The 24,294-nt window shown below is 56.0% G+C and overlaps 1 protein-coding gene across 1 annotated transcript; it reads right to left on the bottom strand.

Moving 5' to 3' along the window:
- Positions 1-4: 4 nt before the first annotated feature.
- GRAP (GRB2 related adaptor protein) lies at positions 5-23,695 on the bottom strand. The gene is made up of 5 exons (XM_033089600.1): positions 23,510-23,695; positions 17,778-17,875; positions 13,177-13,299; positions 3,481-3,649; positions 5-1,479 (listed from the first exon to the last, which is right to left on the bottom strand). The coding sequence occupies exons 1-5, from the start codon at positions 23,585-23,587 to the stop codon at positions 1,294-1,296; spliced, it is 654 nt and encodes a 217-aa protein (XP_032945491.1). The 5' UTR covers positions 23,588-23,695; the 3' UTR covers positions 5-1,293.
- Between the last annotated feature and the right edge of the window lie 599 nt (positions 23,696-24,294).

The following is a 24,294-nucleotide window of genomic DNA, read 5'->3' as shown; positions in this document are numbered from 1 at the left end:
CTTGTATTTTATTACTGTTTTTATTTTGAGTATATGGGTCCAGGTAAGGAGCAGTACAACCTGCCAGAGCTCGGGGCTGAAGGGTCTCAGGCCAGCCCTGGGCAGAGGGAGAGCCCTCCCCAACTTGAGCCCGCTCTCTGGGCTCCTTCTCCCATCCTACCTGCTCCCAGTGTCACAGGAGCCTCCTCTCCCTCTGTCCCTGCTCACCCACCCTCCCCCCCCACACACACCACCACCAGCCGGGCATTCAAAGCCCTTTCGGAGTTCCCCTCACTCTTCCTGCTCACAGAGGTGCCCAACCTCTGCGCAGGTGTTGCTTAGAACCCCCGTGCTAGGTGCAGGATCCACATGGACACCCTGTCTTCCCTCAAGCTGGGGCCCTCCCCAGACTGCCCACCCCATTCTAAATGCTGCTGGGCCTCAGAGTCCAGCCGTGGCCCCAACTTCCCACTTGGCCTGTAGCTCCCACAAATTCCCCAGGGTCTGGGCAGGACCTGGGCCTGAACAGACAAGAGCCAGCGCAGCTGATCCCCCCAGGTGGCTGCACCCAGGGCCTGCCCTCAGAGCTCGTCTATCGCATGGGGAGCAGCTGCCTCCATCCATTTCATTCAACACTGCAGCCCCTTCCTCGGGGCCTCCGGGCCTTCCTCCAGTCCTTCCCCAGAGTGTCTGTAGTGGGGTGGGGGGTGTTGGACACCCAAGTGGAGCCTGAAGTCATTGTGGGGCTGCCAAGAGGTGGGTCTCCACCTGGAGTCTGTCCAGTGAGTCCAGGTCAGCAGGTGTGCAGTGTTCTTGCCGGTCCCTTACACCTAAGCCACCTCCCCAACAGCCAGAACACCTCACAAGTCCCTTTGAGGGGAGGGCAAGCAGCCCAGTGAGTGGTCAACCCTAGGCGAGCCCACACCTCAAGCGCGAGGTTCCTCGAGTTGAACCCCCAGTGGGTGGAACTTGGGCCTCAACCCTTGTTGAAGATGGGGCCACTGGTGGTTGGAGTGGGCGGGGCCTTTGTCAGCCCACCTTGTGACATCACCAAGCTGGTGACCAATGGAAAGAGGCTGGTGTGAAGCCTGGGAGCTGGCCGTGCCTGGCAGGCACTGAACATCGTGGTGGTTTTGGGCCGCTGGTGTTGTCTCAGTTCACATGGAGCAGCAGTGAGGAGGCCCACGGTCCCGTCCAAGGTCCTCGGCTGAGCCCCGTGGACCCAGAGAAGGGGGACGTCAACGACTTCTCTCTGGACCTCAGTATCGGGTGGACAGAGGGTCTGCCGACTCTGCCCCCTGGGCCCCCCTCTGGTCAGAGCTGCACCGGCTGGACGTAGCTCCGTGGGAAGAAGCCAATGCGCCCACAGAACCGGCCCCGCCACCAGTGGGGGTCCAGGCACTCCAGTACTTCGATGATGTCACCACGGCGGAAGCTTAGCTGTGAGGGGTCCTGGGCTGAGAAGTCAAACTGGGCCTGGGCAAAGCAGGCCCGGGGCGACTGCGAGGGAAGGAAATGGTTAGTGGGGTCCCTTCAGGAGGCCCCAACAAGACGCGATTTTCCGCAGTTTGGGGAAGACAGAATGTTCGAGGCAGAGCTGAGGTTGCACTTGCTTCTGCCTCCAAGGCCAGATGGGTGAGCACCACCCCAGGGGCCTCCTGCTGCCTGCCCCATTGCACGTCTGCCGCCTGACATCGCATGTACACAGGACACCGTGACTGTCCTGCTGGCCCAGCTGGGACCCCACCTGGGTCCTGGTCCTCACGGAGGGACTTTGGTTAAGTCCCTGTCCCTCTTGGGGTCTCACTTCCCTGGTTCTGCAGCAACCATGATAACTTTTGACTCAAAGCCCTGGAGCCACAGGAATCACAGGGCCTTACAAACTGTGAAGTGCTGTGTAGCTAAGAGCACAGCTTACTGCTGTTGCCCTTGGCCAGGCTTTGAGAGAGAGGATGTCACTTTGAGCTGCTCCCAGCTCTTAGGCCTGGCTTCCAGTCCTACCTGTGCCCCAGAGTGACCATGGGTAAGTCCCTGCCCTTTGTGGGACTCAGTTTCCCCACCTCGGAATGACAGCTGGACAAGAGCTCTCTGCAGGCACGTCAGCCTGGCGCCATGACGATTACGCTCAGCACTCTGGCCCTGCTTGCCCCACCAGGATCTGTGCTCTGAGCCTTCAGAATCTTATCCAGGATGGTGATAGGATCAGTGGATAGGCTGTCATTAGCGGTTCTTTGCCCATGAAGGAGGAGGCGGCATGGGTCCCAGGAGACTAAGCCAGCTCTGAAGTCACCCCACAGGGTGGGTGACCCCAGGGCTGGGCCAGAGTGAGAGGCAGTGGGTGTGGGGGAGCCCTCAGGCAGCCCCCCTCAGCTCCATCCTGGCTCCCCTGCCTCACACTCTTCAGTGTCGGAGCTGGAGGTCTGGGAGACAGAGCCTTAGAGGAGCGCGCCCAGCCGACCTGGCCAAGCGCCCTGGTGGGACACAGGCTGCACTAGTGGGGGTCTCCTGAGGCACTGCTCCACTTTCCTGGTACGTCAGATCTCAGAGCTCATCCTATTAGACGGAGAGGAGACTGAGGCCCAGCTGAAGGATGAACTGGCCCTAAGGTCACACATGGGGAGGCAGCGGGGCTCTAGGAACACGGCAGGACTGGAGCTTCTCGGCAGCAGCCCCTCAGCCCCTCCCCAGGCCTTGGCCATGGCCATGCTCCCTGTACCTTGTACAGGGCCCAAGTTCAACTGGGCTCACGTCCAGCCCCAGGCCTTGCCAACACCCCCCTTCCAAGGAAAATGGCATGTTGGGGCTAATAACCCCGTTGGCTTGTGTCATCATCCTAATGAGAATGAGAGCTGGTGCTCGGGGCCCTTGATGAAAGGGCTGGCTGATAAATTGCTGTTATTGTGAAGACGAGGGGTGGCCAGACCTCCCGCTTCCCCCACACACCCTGTGTCCAGCTAGAACCTCACCCACGAACGCTCACACTGCCCCACACCCCACCCAAGCCAGCCTCTCAGGAGCAGAAACCAGGACTGAGCCGGCCTCCTAGGTGGCCTTGGATGAGTCACATGACTCTCTGGGCCTCAGTTTCCTCACTGTGCAATGAGGACGAGGACGCTCCCAGTGCAGAGTGCCGCTCAGTGCATGGCACACAATAGGCTCAGTAGGTGGCAGTACCTTCACTCCACAAATGTTTGTTGAGCACCTACTGTGTGCCATGCACTGCTGAGGACAAGCCAGACATGGTTTGCCCCATGGGATTTCCATTCTGTTCCTTTTCTTTCCCTCTTCTCCTTTCCCACCCTTGCTTGTCTCACTGCAGTGCCGCCAGAACAGAACTTTACAACCTGGGCTGGACCCCTCCTCCTCCGACATGGGGCTGCTGGGGAAGGAAAGGAGGCCAGACCTATGCCTGCCCCCCAGGGCTCATTGCCCCCCCAGATGGCAGCAGGCACAGAGAGGCTGCGCTGGGCCAGGCTGCCGTCCCGGCCTCCGCTCCCCTACCTTGAGCAGGGGCTCCTCATCCCGCAGGAAGATCTGCCGCTTCTTGGCGATAGTGGTGGTGCGGTAGAAGTCGACCAGCTCGTTGAGAGAGTTGAACTTTTCCTCCCACAGGAAGTACTTCCCCGAGGCCTCACGCAGCACCTTGAAGTGCTGCACCTGGTCCCCATAGCTACGGGAGAGGACCCATGGCCACCTCAGACCAGCCCACAGTGGCCAGGGGCCGCTCCCAGCCCAGCACAGCCCTGGGTCCTCCCTTCTCACCACCACCTGGAACTGGGCCTTGCTCTTTCCTGGGACACCTGCAGTCAGGAGAAGGTGCAAGTGCGGGAGGGGAGTCCCAGGCCTCACCGACCCGGCTTCATGTAAGACCTGGGTAGCGCCCCCCGGCAGAGGAGTATGGAATTGAAGGGTGTGGACCCTGGACCAGGCCGCTTTCTTACTGTGTAACCTTAGGGAAATCACTTAACTTCTCTGAACTTCAGTTTCCTCATAATAACACCCCGTTCCCCTTCTAGGTAAGTGCTCAGAAAATGCTGGCTACGGTTTACTGGTAACATTAAATGGGTTTCTCTGAGAGGTGATCGGACAGCATCTCCTCTCTCCAACGTCCGCTCAGCCTGCACATTCTTCTCCCTCTCCTGGCCCCTCCCAGCCCTTGCAGTCCCTTGAGGAGTGCGTCCTAAGAGCGTCCTTACTCAGACCAAAGCCTGCGGTGTGAAAGGAGCTTAGGCATGCTGAACGCTCCTTGTCCTTCCCACTCACATGCACACCCTCCCCCTCCCCCAAGAACCTTCCATGGCTCCCATTGCCTTCAGGATAAAAATCTCAACACCTCAGACGCAAGATCTGACTCTGAGTACAAGCCCAGCCTCATTTTCTTCGTATGCTCTCTGATGCAACCGGTGAGCCCCTTTCTCATCTTCCAGCCTTTGCCTCGCTTTCCAACCCACAAATCCTCTCACAGGCCTTCTAGCCCAGCTGAGGAGATGGCCTGCCTCTCCCAAACTAGCCAGCAGCAGCAGGGTGGAGCCTGCTCTGGCTGGGACGGAGCAGAAGGACCTGCCTGGCGCCTTCCCACATGGGGCATATCCCACGCCAGGACAGGCCATGCAGGATTGAGGCCAGAGGTGGTGCCGGCGTGGATCAGGGCACTGGGCAGCCCAAACCACCACGACTGCCCTCCCTGCTGCAGGGGTGGCCGGGCCCACGACGCACACAGGAGGAGCAAGTCAGGCCCTTTGTGCAGTGGGGAAACAGAGGCCCTGAGTGCAGCCATGAGCTGCCCAGAGTCACACAGAAACAAAGGCCAGAGCTGGGGTCACATCTGAGCTGCTACATGTCAAACGCTCTGTGACTGGTGATCACTGTATAACAATACTACTGATTCAACGGTGATACTGATAATGTCCCAGATCCTCTCCTTCCACGTCCAGTCCTACTCTGCCGTGCTGTTACCTAGGCTGTGCGCCCCCGGAGGCCCGCCCCCTCTGTCCTCTGTGGCTGGCCAAATCACAACCACCCTTCCCAGCTCTGCAGTCAACCCACCTGGACTTACACCCCAGCTCCCCATTCCGGGCCTCCGTGTCCTCACCGGCCCAACGGGGGGGCTGATGCATTCCCCACAAGTGAGGTGAGGAAGGCCTGGGACTCTTTGGATGTTCAGGTGCCACCAACAGGGCCACCCAGCACCCACGTGGCCAGGCTGGCAGCCTCGGGAGAACATAAACCAGCAAGGAGCCACTTGAGGAATCTGTCCATGGGAGGACGCCCTGACCAGGTGGCTGCTGGGCTGACAGCAGGGACAGCCTGGAGCCCTGTGGGCATGGCCAGGTGTGTGTGTGGGGGCAGAGGATAGCCGCTGGGAGGGAGGGGGCCACAGGCTGTGTTCTCACTTTGTTTGGGACTAAATGAAAACCAAACACTGGTCTGGAAACTTGATAGTGAGAAAAAACAAAACATCTCCTGGATTCTAACTTTAAATTTTGTTAAACAATTCTGGACACGGTGTGTTTACAAGCCAGGGTTTGCCCACCGCCTGAGCTCCTGCAGGCAGGCCCACAGCCCAAGCTCTCCTAGGACCTAAGACCTGGACAGGAGTGCGAGGCCGTCCCCCCACTGCCCAGGCTTGCTGCTCACTTCCTCCACCCGTCAGCCCTGGGGCTGGTGTGCTGCTTCCTTACAAGTTTAAGATTAAAGATAAAGAGTTGTTTAAGGTAAACTCCCTCTAGTTTGGAGGGCAGAGAGGAAAGTGGAATTCCCCCACCCTGCCCAAGTCAAAGGGTCCAAACCACACAGAACCTCTCTCTCCACTTTCAAAGACACCTCCAGGCCTTTGCATATACGATTTCTTCCAAATTCTCCCGGAGTTTAACTCCTACTCATACTTTAAGGCCCAGGCAAAATGGCCCAACCTCTGAGAGCTGCTTCAGAGCTCCTCCGTCAGAGTCAGGGCTCCGTGGGCTCCTTAGCCCTTGTACAACCTTCTTAGAACCCACTGCTCATAATGGCTTGCACACCAGGCACGGAAAAGCCAGGGAGGCAGGACTAGGCCGCGAGGGTCCAGCCCAGTTGGGAGGGCTGTACCGAGGAAGTGGCGTAAGTGCTCATGGGGGTGCTTTGTTCTTGAAACCCTCTTCTGTCGGCTCTACGCTGTGATTCCAGCCCTCCAGGGGTCCAGGCCCTGACAAACCTGTCTAGCTCTCAGTTCGCTCCACGAGAACTGAGGCTAGAAAGTGCCTGAGGCCCTGTGACCAGGTGGACCAAGGATCCCCTACCCTCACGTGCCGTCAGCAAGCACTGTTCCCAGGTGACTAAGCCATTGATGATGTTGGCTGTGGGACACACGTGTGCAAGTTGCTGGGATGGAAAAGAGGGTGGGCAAGCAGATGGTGCCTCCTGCCCTGTCTCACCTGCAGCTCCCAGAGGCCATGACTCCCTTAAGGCAGCCTCTGAGCCCAGTGACCTCCCAGTGCCCTGGCCCTGGGAGCACAGGGTTACCTAGCCCCTGGGTTTGGCGGTGGTGCACGGGAGGGTGTGACACTGAGCAGCAGAACGAGGAGACCAATGGCCAGGCAGGTGAGAAGCCAGGAATTAGCGACTCCGTTGACTCCACACCTGGGCCACCTGGCACAGAGGCAGAAGGCCCGGACTTGGTGCTGGCCCCAAGGAGGAGCCTGGGATATGGTGGCCCGTCTCCTCCGGGTAAGGGGGCAGATGGTGTGGGAGTTTGAAAAAGATCTCAACCCCAAATGACCACAACTTTGAACGTTTTGGTGTTTCAAGGTTATCCTCAGTCACCTAGCAAGTTATCCAGAGCAAAGCATTCCCTGATCTTATAGGAGGGTCAGGGAGTAGAGAACAGGAGATGAGAAAGGGGCAAGAGACCCAGGAATTGAGAAGCTTCCAACTGGAGAATTCCAGAATTTTCCAATCTGGGAAGCTTGCCTGTCCCAGCTCCTAGCCTATGCATGGTACTCAGTAAATGCAAGGTCTAGTTCCTTCTCCCACCTGGTCCGAACTTCCTGTTCAACAGTGAAAAGAGCAGGGCTGGGAGAGGAGAGGGGCCTGCGCTTAGCCAGGTGTGTGTGTCCTGGGTGTGGCCCCTGCCACTGGGACAGCCCCTGGCCTAGTCCGTAACTACACTGTCAGGCCAGGCAGGGCCGTGTCCCACTGCGGACCCCAAGGACTCGGCACCTGGAGCAGTCTCTCTCCCAGCCAGCCTGTCTCCCAGGTGCCCCCGACCCTCACCCGGTTCTCTCATCAGGAACGCTTTTTCCCTTTTGTCCGCCTGGTCTTGGCCTTAGCCACCTTCAAGTCCTGGGGGAGCTTTGAGATGTCTGAGAACCCCTTAGTCCAGGGGTTGCCCACTGGGGACTCTCCAGACCTCGACCCCCACCTCCAGCCCTGGGGAGCTGCAGAGTACATAGGGAGAACTGAGTCTGTGTCCAGATGACCCCTGAACTGGGAGGGATGGCTTCAGTGCAGACGGCCCTGCTGGATGAGCCCTGGAGGAGGAAAGGTGTCTGAGCCTGGGCGTGGCCAGAAGAGGGGAGACCTGGAGCTGGTCCATGACAGCGGGCAGTGCCTGGGCATGTGTCCTGGCCTGCGTTTGCCAGCTGTCTGTCTTCATTGTGTCTGGGCGTATGCATGTGTCTCATGCTGCTCTGTGTGAGTGACTGTGTGTGCGTCCCTTTCTGAGCAGCTATGGCTGCATTTGTCTCTGTGTGTGACCCCCACACCCACCTACCCCGGGGGATGAGGGGCTGGGCTTGTCCCTTGAGCTGTCGCAAGTTACAAGGACCAGGTCAGGCCTGCTGCTAGCAGCAGTCAGTCCTGCCCAGCAGGTTTTTCTGGCCTGGTGGCGGCAGCAGCAGCAAAGGTCATAGTGGCAGCCCAGGGAGGATAAACAAGGCTGGGGTAAGGTCAGAGCCCCATGACAGCCCTGCGCAGGGGCCCAGGTGCTCACTTCCCACTGGGTGATCTTCATTAGGAATGGTCCTTCTCTCTAGCCTCAGTTTTCCCTTCTGTGAAAAGGGCTGGGGTGGTACCCCTATTGCAGCAGACATGAAAGAGAATCCAACTGACCTTGGGTCGGGGCCAGTAGAGACAGACTCCTGCTGGGTCTTTGGGTCTCAGGGAAGGTGGATGGAAGAGTAGACCAGGTCTGTCAGGGTACAGAGGGTCAATGGACACCAGCTCTATTCCTTGCTGGGTGACCTTGGGCAAGTTACTGCACCTCTCTGACCTTCAGTTTTCTAACCAGCAAACCAGGTTTCTTGGGATCACTTCTTCCTGTCTTTGCGTGCATAAAATTGTGCCCTTCCCCATTTCTTTCTTGCTTTATTTTCCCACGAGCCTTTATCATCTTCCAAGATTTTACGTAATTTACTAACCGTTTATTGTCTGTCACCCCAGTAGAACGTGAGAACCTAAAGGACAGGGAGCTTTGTCCTATTTTGTTCATGGCTGAATCCCAAGCACCTGGTACAGGGCCTGGCACATAGTAGGTGCCCAGTGACCAAAGAAGCAGAGCAAATACATGTGCATTGATTCCAGGGCACTTCTAATGTGAAAGTATGCAGAACGCCTCACTTGGGAACAAACTGTCCTTTACAGCAGAGGAGTCCATACAGCTTGGATTGACGTGTGGGGCACAAGTTACACAGCCCAAGCATTGCACCTCAGCCTTGGCCCCTGGCCTGCTGGCCGCCAGCTCAGACGTGCTCCTGGAGGCGGAGGGAGACAGTCCTTTGTAAACTCATAAAAGGCAGCCGGCCATAGCCACTGTTGCTCCATGAGGCCCATAAACCCCGCTTCTGACAGCTTTATGGGGCTTGGCATGAGCATGCTGGAGATGCCACGCGTAGCAGTGGGGTGAGAGTCCCCAAGAGCCAAGCCAGTGAGGGTGGAAATGCTCTCACTCATGAGTCTGCGCAGCCATCACTTTTCTGGGTGGCCACAGGTCACTGTCGCCATGGTATCAATGAGGACATTGCAGCCAAGAGGGACCGGCAGCCGCCAGAGGTTGCACAGCAGGGCCAGAGCAAAGCCAGGAGGAGAGCTCGTTCCCCCTCCCCGTGCCACTGCCCCTTCTCTAACAGCCCTGGATTCATGGGGCACGGCCAGGAGGGTTAATATAATGACCATTGCTACAACTGGCACTTATTAATACTTACTGTCAGCTAGGCACCCTACTAAGCACTTTACATAGCTGTTCACTGCACAGATGAGGACAGTGCGGCTCAGAGGGTAACTTGTCCAGGGTTGTATATCTAGTAGGTGTCACAGCTGAGATTACTGCTCCAAAGGCCATGCTCCTCCTCACATGTGTCCTCCGAGTCTCAGGTTCCTCCGCTCATCCCTGCCTGGTGGTTCTCCAAGGGCCACTGAAAGGCCCCAGTGAGAGGCAACGGACCCCGAGTGAGAGCAGGAGCCGGGAGCCCTGACCCAGCTGGAAAGAAACCAAAGGTGGAGGACACCACCTGGTGGTGCTGTGCACAGAGCACAGCCCGTGGGGCCCAGGAAGCTCCTGCTGGTCTTGGCCTTGGGGGTCTTGGCCAGGACGTCTCTGAGGGACGCTCCCAGATCCCTTCCCGGGACAACATCGGTGCCGCCCAAGAACGGCTCCCTCGTACTGCCCATCTCCCTCCTGCTCATACTTGTTGCTGCTCAAACCCACCCCTCACTGGCCCACCTCTGGGTCTTTGCACATGCTGTTCCCTGTGCCTGGCAAACCCTCTTCCCTCTTGGTGCACCCAACTCCTATTCACGCTTCAGGGCCCAGCTTGGCGGTCACCTCCTGCACCGTGTGGAATATGTCTGCTGTCACTGACTTTCCCTTTTTCATTCATTTATCGTGGACACTCCACCACACTCCTTAGGTTAGACTCCTGTTGCTGTCCTGCCTTTGGGTCCCATACACAAAGTAGACTGAGATGATGGGGTCTGAACCTATACACGTGCACGGACCGGGCTGCATTTACAGAGAGATGCCAGAAGAGGGCAGTGCAGGAGACACTAATGGCGGAAGTTCAGGCACTGTGGTTTGTTAGCAGAGGCGGGTAAGTCAGGTGGGGGGTTGGGAGGGCCACGACCTCCCCTCAGCTCAAGCTAAAGAAGCCATCCCAGTGACTCCCTTGTACCCCTGCTTTGCTGGGTGACCTTGGCCTTTGGAGTTGATTCCAGGAGTCATTTAAAGCCAGACCAGCCCGCCTGGCAGGCGCCATTCCCAGGAGATGACCGGGTCCCTGGAAAGCCAGCACATGGGAAAACCACCATTTCCTGCTTTTGCAGGGAACCCGGTGGGAAGTGGGGGCTGGGCTGTGGAGGTGGGGAGGTGAGCCAGGGGCACTCCAGATACCCAACCCATCCTGGGAGGGGGTCAGGGCCAAGAACTCACCATACCCCCACCTTCCCCACACGTTCACTGACAGTGCTCCCGTTTTTAAGATGGGGAAATAGAGGCTCAAAGAGGGTAAGAGCCATTCCTGTCCCTCAGGCTAACCAGGCTGTTCCCAGGGGAACAGAGAAGTGAAGAAAGCTGATGGCTGGTCACAGAGCTTGGAGGGGAACGAGGTGGGCAGGCTTCCTGACCGCAGTGACGCCCCTCACGTGGGTGCCTCCAGGCCCGGATGGGGAGCTCAGCACCTTGCAGGGCTCCAGTGTGCTGATCACACACCACCATGGGCTCTTTAAGGAAATGGACGTCAGAGCTCACCGCAGGGCCCCAGGGAGCCTGGAAGGCATCGACCTGAGCTGCGCCGCTTCAAACAGGAGACTTGCGTGGGTCATTATGGTCTAGCCTGTTTGGAACTGCCAAGGGCACCATGAACCCTCCCTGTCCGAGTCTCTCTCTGCTTCACTGGAATTCTTGTGACACCTGCGCCCCTCACACTCAGCGCCTGCATTAACCATCAAAGTGGTCCCGTGTTCATTTATCCCTTGGAAGCTCATCGAACCATTGGCATGAACCAGCCCAGTCCCAGGCAAATGGACATCCTGGTGGAGTCACAAAATACAGTGAGCAGCTCCTGCTTCCCAGAGGCCACGCTGCTAAGCTCCAGGGTCCACCACGCGTCCCTCCCTTCCAGCAGGCCGCTTTGCCGCCCCTGTACTGCTCTTCAGGATAGTAAAAGCTGGCAGAGTGAGCACCTGATCCACGTAGGGGTGTCCTCAGCACCCCTACCGGTTGGTATTGCTGCTGGTTTCCACTTCACAAAGCCGTGCCACTTCCCTGACCCAGCCGCTTTTCATCCCCTCCGCCCCCACCGTAGTCCCAGCCGCCATCACCCCCACCTGGCTCCTCACTGGTCTCCCAGAGCTTCCGCTTGCTCCCAACTGTACTTCACCCACACAGCAGCCAGAGGATTGGCTGAAAAACGGAAGCTAATCACATCTCTTTCTGCCCAAGGCCCTGCATGGCTCCCTACTGTGCTGAGATAAACCCGACCTCTCAGGATCCGTCAGGCCCACTCTTTGACTGTACCACTCACCTCTCTCCCTCGCTTCCCCTGCTCCAGTCACGCCACCTCCTGTGGGCTCCAGGGCACTCCGAGCACATTCCCACCTCAGGGCTTTTGCCTTGGCTGTTCCCTCTGCCTGGAAGTCTCTCTTCCCAGGTCCTCCGTCCTGGGGATCTGGCAGTCTCCACTGCCAGGTTCAGGTCTTTGCCCCAGTGCTACCTTCTCAGACAGGCTGTTCCTGACCGCCTTGGCTCCTGCTGTAGTCATCCATTTTCTGTCTACTGTCTGTCTCCCCTACTAAGACATAAACCCAAAGGGGTTTAGCTTTCTCATTGTTGCCTCCCAGTCCCTAGAATAGCTGGGCACGTGGCATGAAGCTCAATGAATAATCCTTGAATTTATGCATCTAGATCCTACTGGTCCAGGTGAAGGGGAGCAAAGATTGCCACCCCAAAATACGCCTCTTTGGGATATTGATTATTTAAGCTGGTTATTTTTAAGAAACAAAAGACTCAGAGAGAACCTTTGGTAGCCCCCTCCACCTAAACCCACTCCCCCCAAAAAAACTGCCTAAAATAGAATTAAGATAGAGATCTGCTCCAGGAGTTATCATCATAGATAACTATACGCGTTTAATATGAACTGGGTGAGGTAGGGAGGAAACCAGCAGGGTCCTTTGACCAAAGCCTCTCTGTGTCCCCTTGTGAAAGATGGCCCAGCAAACATCTATGTTTCCTCTCCACGTGAATGGCCGTCCTCCCCTTTAAGTCCCAAACCACAACCTCCCTTTCTCTTTAGCTCAAGATGGCATATAAGCCGTAACCGCCCAACCTCTCCTTGGGTCCCATATTCGTATGGAAGCCCTGTATGTACATATGGAATTAAATTAGGCTATTTCCTCCTGTTAATCAGTCTCATGTCACCTTAATTATTTGACCAGCCAGAAGAGCTAGGAGGGAAAAGGAGATTTTTCCCCTCCCCACACAGGCACTGGGAGTAGGAAGGAGACACCTGCCAGGGGCCTGATCCCTTCACCCCCACTTCTGTTCCTACCCCTACCTTCAAGCCTGGATTCCTTCGTTGCCCCTGCATCACAGCCATCCTGCCTCAATGCCAGGCACTATTCTAATTGTTCTAAACATATTGACTCATTTATTCCTTGCAATAACCTATGTTACATGTAAGGAAACAGGTACAGAGAGGTTAAGTGACTTGCCCAAGGTCACACAGCCAGGAAGTGGCAGAGCCAGACTCTGAACCCAAGCAGCCTAACCCCAGCATCCATCCTCCCAACTATGTCGCCATATAGTGGGACCCTGTCCAGAGAGCAGCCTAGACACCTGCCCTAGAGCCTCGGGGCTCTCCCACCCCAGTCGCTCCCATCACGTCAACTGCCAGTATCCTGCTTCCTCCCCTGAGGACGAACCTTTGATAGCTCCTTACTGGTCGTAGGCTAATGTCCAGACCTGCCCCCCCACCCCGCCCCACAGCCGGGAGCTTGAGGTCTTACAGTCAGCCCAAGCCTGCTTTGGGAGCACATCCTCATTGATCTGGGCCACACCCTGGGGTGCACGTCCTTCCCCAACCCCCACAGGGTCTGCTGCTTCCAGGTGTTTACTCGGGATGCTGCTCTCCAGGGATCTCTTCCTGCAACCTCAGCCTGTTAGTCTGTCCCATGCTCAGATGCCACCTCCCTGTCCACCCACCCCACATCCTCCCACCGGTCAAAACTCACTTCACAGAGATGGAGAACTCCCCTGGGGAGCTCTCGCTCTCCCGGATCAGGAAGGCTCCCAGGTGGTTCCGCTTCATCAGAATCTCTTCAGCCAGCTGCCGGGAAATCCTGCCCGAGTACCACCTGCAGAGAGTGGCAGCAGGTGAAGGCAGCAGGGAGGCCAGACTACCCCCTTTCCCATGCCCAGGCGCTCAACATTGCTGATCCTCACAGCAGTCCCGACTCAAGAGATATGATTGCACCCATTTTACAGATGAGGAATCTGAGGCACAGAGAGGTGAAGCAATGAGCCCAAGGTCACACGCTGTGGCAGGCAGGAGCTGGGACCCAATTCCAGCACTTTGTCACCCGAACCCAATGCCAGACAAACACATGCCATTAGGAAAACAGAAATATCAAACCTCAGTGAACTTCCACCCAGCCAACCTCAGCAGAAGTTTTCCGTTTTAGATGGCAGGTTCTTAAAAGTTAAAAAATATAAAAATGGATGACAAACACAATAACAGCTTTGACCTGGTGAGGAGGGGTCTCTTCCTGTACCCATTTCACAGATGCACCGACTGAGGCCACCTAGACTTTTTCTCACAGGTATAAGACTGTTTTCCTGCTGACCAAACAGAACTGGGTATACAGAAGGTGCCTCGTAAATGCTTAGAAACTTGCAAGATCCCCACTACCCCTAGGGCCTTGGAGTGAAAAGCGGGGATCCAGCTTCTCTTCCAGCCTTGCCCACCTTGCTGTGTGACTCCAGGCAGCCCCCCGCCCCCACATATGTAGGCCTTGTCCACCCTCAGAGGGTCCAGGTGGTCTCTGACTGGCTTTCCAGCTATTTAAAACACTGGGATATTGTTCAGATGGAGAAACTAGGCCCAGAGCAGCCGATGCCTCATGATGGGACCATGGCCAACCAAAGGCAGGGCCTGGAGCCTCCGTCCCCTGTCACGTTACCTCTGTGAGTGGACACTGCCCGAGTCTGAGCTTGGCCCAGGCGGAGGACGTGAGCTGGGACTTTTCCTGCTCACTCACTCAGGATGCTGATGGGCATCCGGCTGAGGGCGTCAGATGCATGGCAGACACTGCCGTTGTCCTATCTACCCACCTACCGCTCATGCCCCACACGGCCCTGTGTGAATGCGAACACCGGGGATTCTGCCCAAGGCCTTTTCCTGGTGACTAACATGGTCGGCCTGTGTGCTGAGCCCATGGATCATTCTTAGGCGGTGACTGAGGCAGCAGGTGGAGAAACAGCCAGCTCCCTGCCCCCCGTGGGACATGCTGGAGTGCCTGTGTCTCCCCGGCTTCACTAGCGGTGTCACCAACATTCCCCGTTGGCTCCGCCCTGCCACTTCCCAGTCTGAAGTAGTGGCAAGTGTCTCAGGCACTGCTTCTGGAGAGCCCGTACCCCTAGAAGTGGGGTTCCAGCCAACTGCTGCCCCCAAACCGGTGGAAGCCCTGGACCCGTCTCAGGTGGGTGTCCCTGGGAGGGAAGGGGGTCAAGGCAACCATCTGGAGAGCTTGGCCTGGGTCTCTGGAGTGTGGGCGTCCTGAGCAGAGGCCCCCAGGCCAGGGGCTGATCTGGGACGGGAGGCCCGGGGCTCCGGGGAGCCGGGAATCCCCAGCAGGACACAGGTGCAGGGTTGTGCTGCAGGAGCAGGGGCCCAGTGAGGCCCCAAGTGGGAGTTTCCTGAGGGCCTGGGTGTCTCTGAAGAACCCACAAAACCCCACAGGAGGAGGCAGTGTGTGGGTGCCTGTCACCCTCAAAGGGTGTCTCAACCGCACCCTCCGAGAAAGCCAGCCCTGCCCCCACCGGGGGAGGCAGGGCTGGTCCTCCAGTGGCTCGAAGGACAGGATTCTGGAGAAACAAACATTTCCTGCTGCCCCAGAACCCAGCTCTCTCCACTGCCGGAGCCATTCCACGGGAGGCCACCTCACCCAGTCCCCCATTTTACTGATGTGGAAACTGAGGTGCAGAGAAGGCCAAGGATCACCTGAAAGGTTGCACAGCCCTTGTCCTCAGACTTCCCTACCTCCAGCTGCTCTTATGGGGTCCCCTAGCTCGCCTCCTGGCAGGCCCCACGGGGGCGCACAGCACCCAGCTACAAATCCCACTCTGTCTCTTGCCAGACGTGTGATGCTGGACAAGCCACTGAACCTCTCAGTGCCTGTGTCCTTGTCGGGGAGATGGTGACGACAGTCCCAGCTCGCAGGGCCCTCAGGACGATGAGAGCCGCGTTGCATGCAGTGTTTCCTGCTACTGCTGCAGTGAGGCGGGACAGTCCTCCTACACACCTCTTGGTGAGGCCTGCCGGCTGCCCTCCCTGACACACTTCTCCTCTGACTTCCAGGCCCAGTGGACCATGCCCTTCTTCTGGGCAGTCCTCCTTGACCCCGACTGGACACACAACTGGTCCGGCGCCTCCATGGACCCTGCTCTGAGAGTACGTGGTCTGCCTCATGCCCCGCCCCCAGGGGCGCCCTGGGCAGGCGGGGGTGAAAGCGGGTGCTCAGGGAGAGAGTGGGTCTGGTGTAGGTACAAGGCCTTCTGGGACCCCAGCCCTCCCCCGGCCCCACACCCTGGGGCCTGATGGGCTGAGTCAGGTGCTGAGCTGGAGTTTCCCCATTGCTGTTTTGGGGCCAGGGCAAGTGTTGAGGTTAGCCAAGGATGCACCTGGGCAAAGCCCTGGGCGGGCTGGTGGAGGGCCTGAGCCCCATTCCTGCTCTGCCCCAGGCATGTGTCCAGAGCTGATCCCAGGAACCCCAGGGGCATGGGTGACTGGAACCCTCCATGATCCCCAACTACTGTGACGGAGACTTGCCTCAAGCAACGGCATTGCGCTGACAGGCCTGGCCCAGCACCACCAATTTTGTCTGTTTTTCTCCCCTCTGCTTAGGGCTTCTCAGCATCTGAGGGCCTCTGGGTGTCTAGCCTCTGCTGAGCCATTGCCTGCACCGGGAGTCCTCTCACTGACCAGCCAGCCTGCAGGCATGGCTCCGTTGGCCTGTAGATGCCTGTGGCACCTGGCCCTGGCTTGTGGCCTTGGGCTGGGTTCCTACAATCTGTTCCCCTCATTCTCTCCCTTTACTGATAGAAAGACTGTAAGACCAGAGGGGCAGACACCCGCCCAATGTCACACAGCCCAAGGGAATAATATGTCAGCCAGAGGCTGCAACGTCTGTGGGGGAGAGTGGAGTTGCCTGGAGTCTAGGCAAAGTGGCTGGGGACCTGGGTGGGATGGAGCTCTGCCCAGCACAAGAAGCTGGAGGTGGTGGCAGCTTTGGAAATAACTCGAAGACAGATGAAGATGAAATGCCCTCAGACCCCACCTTGGCTCTGTACCTCCCTCCCGTTCAACCTCATAGCCACACATACATCGTGGCTCCCAGACTGCCTCTTCCGCCTGCCTGGCCCTGTCCCCTGCCTGCATATCTGATTGAGTCCCTCCCCGGCTCAAATACCTCCATGGCTCCCCTCCACCCTGGGCCTGGCATTTGAGGCCCTCCTGCCATGGGTTCTCGCTCATTGCTTTCTCTGTCCCCTCTCCCAGGAATGTTTTTCTCTTTTTCTACTTAGCTAACTCCTACGGATCCTTCAAAACCTCACTCGTGGTCACCTCTTCTGAGAAGCCTTCCTCGGTTAGTTACCTCAGTGTTGATTGCCTTCCTGCGTTGCACTTTCTTTATGTCCTGTCTCTCCCATAGGGCAGGACGGGGCTGCTCTGACCCCAGCATCTCATCATGTGTCTCCAGTGCCACCCAGGCCAGGCCCCTGGGACTGTGGCTGGTGTTTGGTCAATGACCGAGTAGGCTGGGGTCATCAGCCATCATTTCAAGCACAGGCAGTTGACTTTCCATAGATTCTCGGCCACGTAGGCCTGTTTTGGGGCCAGACTCTGCCCCAGCCATTCTCAAGGCAGCAGCACTGGGTACCACATTCTGAGAGCCTGACTGGGGCGTCCCTGGGCTAGCAGATTGCAGGCCCCAGGGTACTTGCACCCCACACATAACTCCCACTCTACCCTGGTCCCAGATTCCGCTTGGCCTATGTCTAGCTCCTCCTCATACCCCAAAGGCAGGTCCTACAGAGTCTGCTTCCTGCCTGCCTCTCTACCCCTCCATTTGCACCCATCACTCCCTACCCATCACCAGCTGAGCTGGTCTCTTAGAGCTCCAGAATCCTCCCAGCTTGGAGCCTCAGCCCCCCTTCTGCTACAGATAAGGAAACTGAGGAAGAGAGAGCAGGGACCTGTCCGAAGCCATGAAGTAGCCAGTGGCCCAGCCAGCTGAGAGCTGGGGTCTCTTCTCCAGGCCTCTCCAGGACATCCTCTCGTGTTCCAGGTCCTCGGTATTGTGGCCTGGGCTGGCCCTGACTCTGCCACCATTTTGGGCAAGTCCTCATATCTCTGTCCCTTGTCCCTGCTTAGGGTAGAGACTAGGGCCCCCAGACAGATGGACGGAGGCTGCGAATGAGTGGGCCCCAGGCCCAAGGGATACACCGTGCAGCACAGCTGAGTTTGGGCCAGACTGGCTGGGGACATGTGGCTGCAGGGGTGGGGTGGGGTGGGGGGCCTTGAGGTCACACGGCTGGGGTGATGGCTACTCACGGGTGGGGCTTGACACGGATGTAGTTCTTGGGAATAAACCCCTCGGCGCCCCGGAGCTCAGCCTTGTACCAGTTCTGGTCGTCTTCCATGTTCAGGATCTGTAGGAAGGAGAGACATTGCCCCTTGGTCACCGAGGAGAGACAGCTGTCAACTGCTGAGGGCCCGCTGCTCAAGTGCTCTACAGGCTTCACCCAAGCCAGCCCTGGGGCCCAGTACACAGAAGAGGGGCTGGGGACCTGCCAAGGTCACAAGGGCCATGTCTGATTCCACAGTCCTGCTCGTTCCCTGGCCCTAGACAGCCTGTCCCCAGAAGGGTCACTGCTTCCCCGGGTAGGACAGTTGGGGACCCAGAGGAGGTTTAGGTCCATGGTTTGAGCTTTGGTGGGGCTGGAACTGGACTCTCAGGCTCTGCCACCCAGACCCCCAGCTAACCGGGGGTCTTGGGCTGCAGATCTGGGATGCGTCAGTTCCTGAGCTGTGTCCCCAAGTATGGGGTTCCCACAGCATTTGCACACCAGGCAGTGAGCCATGGGTACAGGTCAGAAATACCCAGGGATGTCAGGGAGCCTGAGCCTGAGTTCAGCACCTAGTGATGGTCACCTTGGGTCACTTGCATTTAAGCAGCTCTTACAGCCTGAGTTCAGGGTATTGATTCAGTGAGTATGTGTGTGTGTGTGGGGGGGGTGGGGTGGGGGGCTGATGTTCAGACACCAGGGAGCAGATAATGGAGACCTTTGGGGGCCGAGGTGGAGGCCTGCCTGTTCACGCCACAGAGCTCCTCATCTATGGCATGAAGCTCTTGCAGACCCCAGGTGGGCCGAGAGGAACCGAAACAGCCAGAGTGGGATGGGAGCTGCTGCGGGTGAGCAACCAAGCGGCCATAGTGGGGTAGGCCAGGCCTGCAGAGTGGCTACAGCCCGAAGCTGGAGGCTCCTTCCTCCCTTTTCTGGACAGGGTTTCCATGCATCACCCTGATTCTCAGACAACCCTCTGGTCACAGCTGAGGAAACGGAGGCTCAGAGAGGGGAAGTCAGCTAGGCCCACAGCAGGGGCGAGGCAGAGCCTATGCAGCAAGCCAGGACTCTGGGGCGGGCGTCTTTGGCTCAGCTGCTCTAAGGGGGACCCTGACCTACCCGTCTTCCCACTTTGCTGGACCCACGCCCAGGGGAGCATCTCTCCTGTCGGTCTGGCAGCAGGTCCCAACACTGGCTCAATCCTAGCGGGGATATTTGTTGAGAGAAACTGTTGGATATAGAACAGCATCCCAAGTTGGGGTACTGCAGGAGCAAAGGCTGGGGGGCAGGCCGACACAAAGTTCAATTTTCCCGAGTAGCTGGCATTGACGCCCTTGGGCCCAAGCCTGAGCCCCCACCCGTACAGGCAGGTACCCCCTTGTCTATCCACCAGGCCCCGTTGAGTCCCTTCCTTCCTGCCCCTGTAGCCTGGGCAAGGTCAGCAGCCCTGGGGACAGACGGAAGCAGGTGGCTGACTTAGGAAAACTTTTGCTGAAAACAAAAAATAGTTCTCCCAACTTACTGAGAAATTAAAGCCTGTGGGCTGCTTTCCATGGCCACAGATTCAAGAAAGATGCCCTGGAGTCTGGGGCTTTAGATCATTCTTCCCCTAACTCTTTCCATAGCCTTGGCTTCAGTTTTCTCATTTATGAAATGGGCACATTTATGGCCTACCTTGAAGTTGGCAGTGTCTTGTGAACAACAAACTCCAGTGCAGACATGTGAATGTAATGTATCTAATCCCTGTTTTTTCCTACTGTCTTTACTCCAAGGACCCAGAAATGTTCTCATTGTTCATATTAGCTGAATTCTTACCATTAATGTTGTTCAAAAGCCCCAGCCTGTCTGAGACCTGGGAATTCCCACACACACAAAAAGAGAGCTGCTCCTCCCTGGTGAAACTCATACTCTGGCTGCCCCCAAGCCTTTGCCCCCGCAGTGCTGTCTACTCCTCTGTGCCTTGGTCAATGTACTCACTCATCAACTATTTACTGAGCACCTACTACGTGCCAGGCACTATGCTAAGCCCTAGCAATACAGCAGGAAACAAGTAGCTTGCATTCTAGTGGGCAAAGGTAACAACAAATGAGGAAGGAAACAAGTAAACAAGGTAACTTAATGTAGTGGTAAGTGGTCTAAAAAATACGTATGCGTTCTGTTTTTTGCCACTTAACATTGCAGCATTTTTACGTCACTAAGCACCTTCTCCAAATAGCATTTTTAGGGCTATATATTATTTTGTACGATACTGAACTAGGTCGATTCTACATTGCAAACTCTCACCAATATTCCCCATCCCCCACCTGCTTCATTTTTCTCCATGTACTACCTCCACCTGACAAACTCTGCATTTTACTTATTTATCTGGTTTGCGGCCTATGTCCGCCACCCGAATATCAGCTGCACGAGCAGCAACTGTGTCTGTTTTCTCCCTGCTGATTCTCTAAGGCCAGGATCAGGACACACTGCACGCTCCCAAGTCCTTCACGGCTGAATGCACAGACATCTCTGATTATGTCTCAGTTAACCAGCAGCAGAATTTCTGGGTCAAAGGGCATGGAGATTTTTAAGGCTTTTTATATGTTTCCCAAATGCTCTTCAAAATAATTGTCACTTCACCTGTTCATATAAAAGTGCATATTTTCTCACACCTTCAACAACCTTGAAGATTCTTTTTAAAATAAAATTTTGCTGATCTGACAAATAGAAAACATACTTGCTTTAAGTCTCACGTCTTTTGTTACTGGTGAAATTGGGCACATGCTTGCATTTCTTCTTTGGTAGTCTTCCTGTTCGTATCCTTTGCCCATTTTTCTATTATGCTGTTTTTTATTTTCTTGTTGATTTGTAAGGTGCGCTTTACATATTAAGGACATTAATAGTTTGACATTTTTGTCATGTATTTTTTCTTAGTTTAAGCCACCTTCATTTCTTACCCAGTAGATTTCAACAGCCCCTCCCTGCTTCCATTCCTGTCCCCTGTGTTATCTTTTTAAAACATAAATCTGACCAAGCCATTTCCCTGATGAAAATCCTTCAGTGAGTGCACGTCACATTTAGAATGAAATCAAAATCCTTCACTGCTGCCTACCTACCAGCCTCATCCTTACCTCACCCTTCTCACTCACTGCTCTTCAAGCAGACCTTTCTCTCAAGTCTTCAAGCATATTAATATGACCCTGCCTCAGGGCCTTTGCACCAGCTATTTCCCCAGCCGGGTACTCTTGGCTCTTTGCGTGGTAGTTTCCTGTTTATCCTCCCGTCCTCAGCTCAGGGGTCACCTCTTTTGAGAGACTGCCCTGACCGCCTGCTGGTCACTGTACTCCATCTCCCTATGTTGATTTCTTCAATCCACCTCGCACCTCCTGATGTCACTTGCCCTCTGGATCGTCAGCTCCAGAAGTGCAAGAACTTTGCTTTGTTCTTTGCTGCATCCTCAGCACTTAAAACAATGCCTGGTACAGAATAGGTGCTCCATAGCTCAACAGAGAACAGACTGGTGGTCACCAGAGGCAGGGGGTGGGGGAACTGGGTGAAGGCAGTCAAAAGGCACCGACTGCCAGTTATAAGATAAGTAAGCTCTAGGGATGTAGTGTACAGCATGGTGACTACAGTTCATCATTCTATATTGTGCATTTGAAGGTTGCTGAGAGAGTAGATCTTGAAAGTTATCATCAAAAGGGAATAAATGTAACTATGTGCGGTGATGCAGGTTAAATACACTAACAGTGGCGATCATTTTGTGATACAGACATGTATCAAATCATTATGTTGCATACCTTAAACCAATACAATCTCATATGTCAATTATATCTCAATAAAACTAGAAAAAATAGCTCAACAAGTGTTGAACGAAGGAAAAGGCAGCCCCTCCCTCTGCCTTCATTCCAGCCCCTCATGTTTTGAGCTTTAAAGGTCCCCTCCTCGGTCTCCACGGACATGAGGTACAAGTCCCACTGGGAGGATACCCTAGTTTCAGCTAACATTTTAATTCTTTCCTTTCTTCCTCCCTTCATCCCTTCATCCTTCCCTCCCTCCCTCTCCCCTTCTTCCCGCTCCCCTTTCTCCCTCCCTCCCTCCCTCACTTCTTCCTTCCCTCCTTCCTTCCTTCTCTCTGTCTTATTGAAAGCCTCCTATATGCCAGGCACTGTTTCATGTCTTGGGGCTCCAGCGAGATCCCTGCCCTCATGAGCTCACTCCTTCCTCAACACACCTGGAGTTGGCTGACACTACAGCAAAGGTTAGTGGAAAACCTGACTAATCTAGGGGTGGGGATGGTGGGCGCAGGAGCCCAGGAGGGAAGTGGCGATGTGACGTCTTTGAAATTGCCTTGGAGAGCCCTCGCTGATCCACTCCGTCCACTCTGAGCCCTCCCCGTTCCTATTCCCTCACTGCTCCGCTCCCTCCCAAGCCTCAGGTCCGGCTTCAGAGACCCGAAGCTGCTCTCAGACAGTAAGTGAGGCCTCTGACTGGCTCTCGGTGGCATGCCCTGCCTGGACAGTCTCGGTGCTAAGCCCGCCCCATCCCCAGCTGGCCACATGTTCATGGGGCCCCCAACCAGCAGCTCCGGTGCACACAGGTACCAGCATCTGGCATAGAGAAAGTGGTTTCTCAAGGGGACACGGTTCCTCTTGGGGGACATCAGCCTCCCCAAACCCCCAGCCCAGCCCATTTGGCCTCACAGAGGACAGAACACAGTTTTCAGAGTCAAAGGACATAGGTCCAAATTTGACCCCATACCAAGCAAGTCATGGCGTTTTCCTGTGCCTCAGTTTAGTCACCTCTGAAATGGGGATGCCAATCTTCCCCACCTCAACAGCTTAAATGGGACACAGATACATCATTGCTGAGCTTGGGACTGGATAGTGCAGGATGCCAGCTAATGGGAGTTCTTATCCCTTCTTGTGCTTGAAACTTCGGGCCAAGCACAGGGCCCAGGGCTCAGCGTGGAGCGACATCCGTGCTAATGCCTGCAGCTATAGTGCAGGGACTGAGGCCCAGGGACAGAGGGACTTTCTCAGCATGAGTTAGTGGCAGTTACCGCGCCTAAGGCTTGCCATGGCCACTCTTGAATCCAGCCCCTGAGCTCTGCTTTCGTATGCAAACTTGTAAGCAAGGACATTTCCAGAGAGAGATCTCAGGGATCCATCTGTCTGGAACGCCCCTGGAAGGCTGCAATGTTCATTAAAAGGGCCCCAGACAAGGAGAAATGAGCTGTGGCAGGACTCTATTTTCTTTTTTCTCCATGGTGCTGGGAAGCTCATTCCTGACACTTAAATCACAGCTATTTTTATCTTAATAGGTTAGTGTGCGTACTTATTTCTTTTCTAAGAACTTCCTCCTTTCCTCCTTCTCCTCTCTCTCTCTCCCTCTCCCTACTCTCTCTTTCTCTGTCTCTCTCATCTCAACAACTGTCTTCTCAAATTCTTTGGAAAACTGGGTGCTGAACCAGCTCCTGCCAGGCACTGTGCTAATGTTTCCTTGAATCCTCACAATGGCCCCCCAAAACGGATCACTAATTATCTCCCTGTTTCCTAGATGGGGAAACTGAGGCTCAGAATGGCGAAGTGGCTTGTCCTGAATCACACAGCTGATGACTGGAGAAGCTGGGCCTGTCCTCCAGAGACTGGACTCTGTTTGGGGGGGCTCTCCTGGGCCCCTGGTTCTTAAAGCCCCCACCCCAAGTGGGGCCCACTCAGCCCGCCCTGTCCACCCTACCTTGAGTGTGTCCCCCTTGTTGAAAGCCAGCTCGTCGCTCTCCGTGGCCTGGAAGCTGTACAGGGCCACAGACTCCATCCCGCTGTCCTGGAGCCCCAGCACTGGGCTCAGAGCAGGGCTGGCAGCTTCCTGCTTCCTCTGCAGTGGAGGACCGTCTTCCTTTGTTTTGAGAGCTTGTTTGTTCTTTTGAAGCTGAGACTGAAACTGCCCCTGACAGGGGAAACAGGAAGCAAAGATCTGTCGCAGCGCACGGAGGGTGTGGGAGCAGGCCTGGCCCCACCTCAGACCCCAGAGGCCAGATTAGCCCTTGGGGAGTATCCAGGCAGCCCTGGGAATGGGTCTCCCTCCTTGTCCCCATGTTACAGATGATAAAACTGAGGTCTCCTGAGGAGAATGCTGCAAAGCCGTCCTGCCAGCTCAAGCATCGTATCTTGTGGTCCCCGCGACCCCCACCGCTGTGCCAATCTGTCCATCATATTTTCTAGACTTTGATACCTCCCCTGACTCCCGATGTCCACAACATCAACCCCAATCTCTTTTCCTGGCATTCAAGGCCCTCCCAAGCCACTGCCTCCACGCATCACCACACCCTTCTCCAGACTCGGCTCATCCTTTGTTACTCCCCTTCCTTGTAAACAAACCTCGGGCTCAGCCCCAGCTGGGGACACAGCACACGTTCATTTCATCTCCCAGGTTTTTGCCCACGCATGTCCCTCTGCCTGTTGTCCTCGCCCTCTTTCTCCTACCAGAGACTCCTATTCATCCATCAAAGCCCAGCTCAGAAG

The sequence above is a fragment of the Rhinolophus ferrumequinum genome, chromosome 21, assembly GCF_004115265.2.
Source record: "Rhinolophus ferrumequinum isolate MPI-CBG mRhiFer1 chromosome 21, mRhiFer1_v1.p, whole genome shotgun sequence".
Taxonomy (NCBI): Eukaryota; Metazoa; Chordata; class Mammalia; order Chiroptera; family Rhinolophidae; genus Rhinolophus; species Rhinolophus ferrumequinum.
This window is presented reverse-complemented; position numbering and strand designations above follow the sequence as displayed.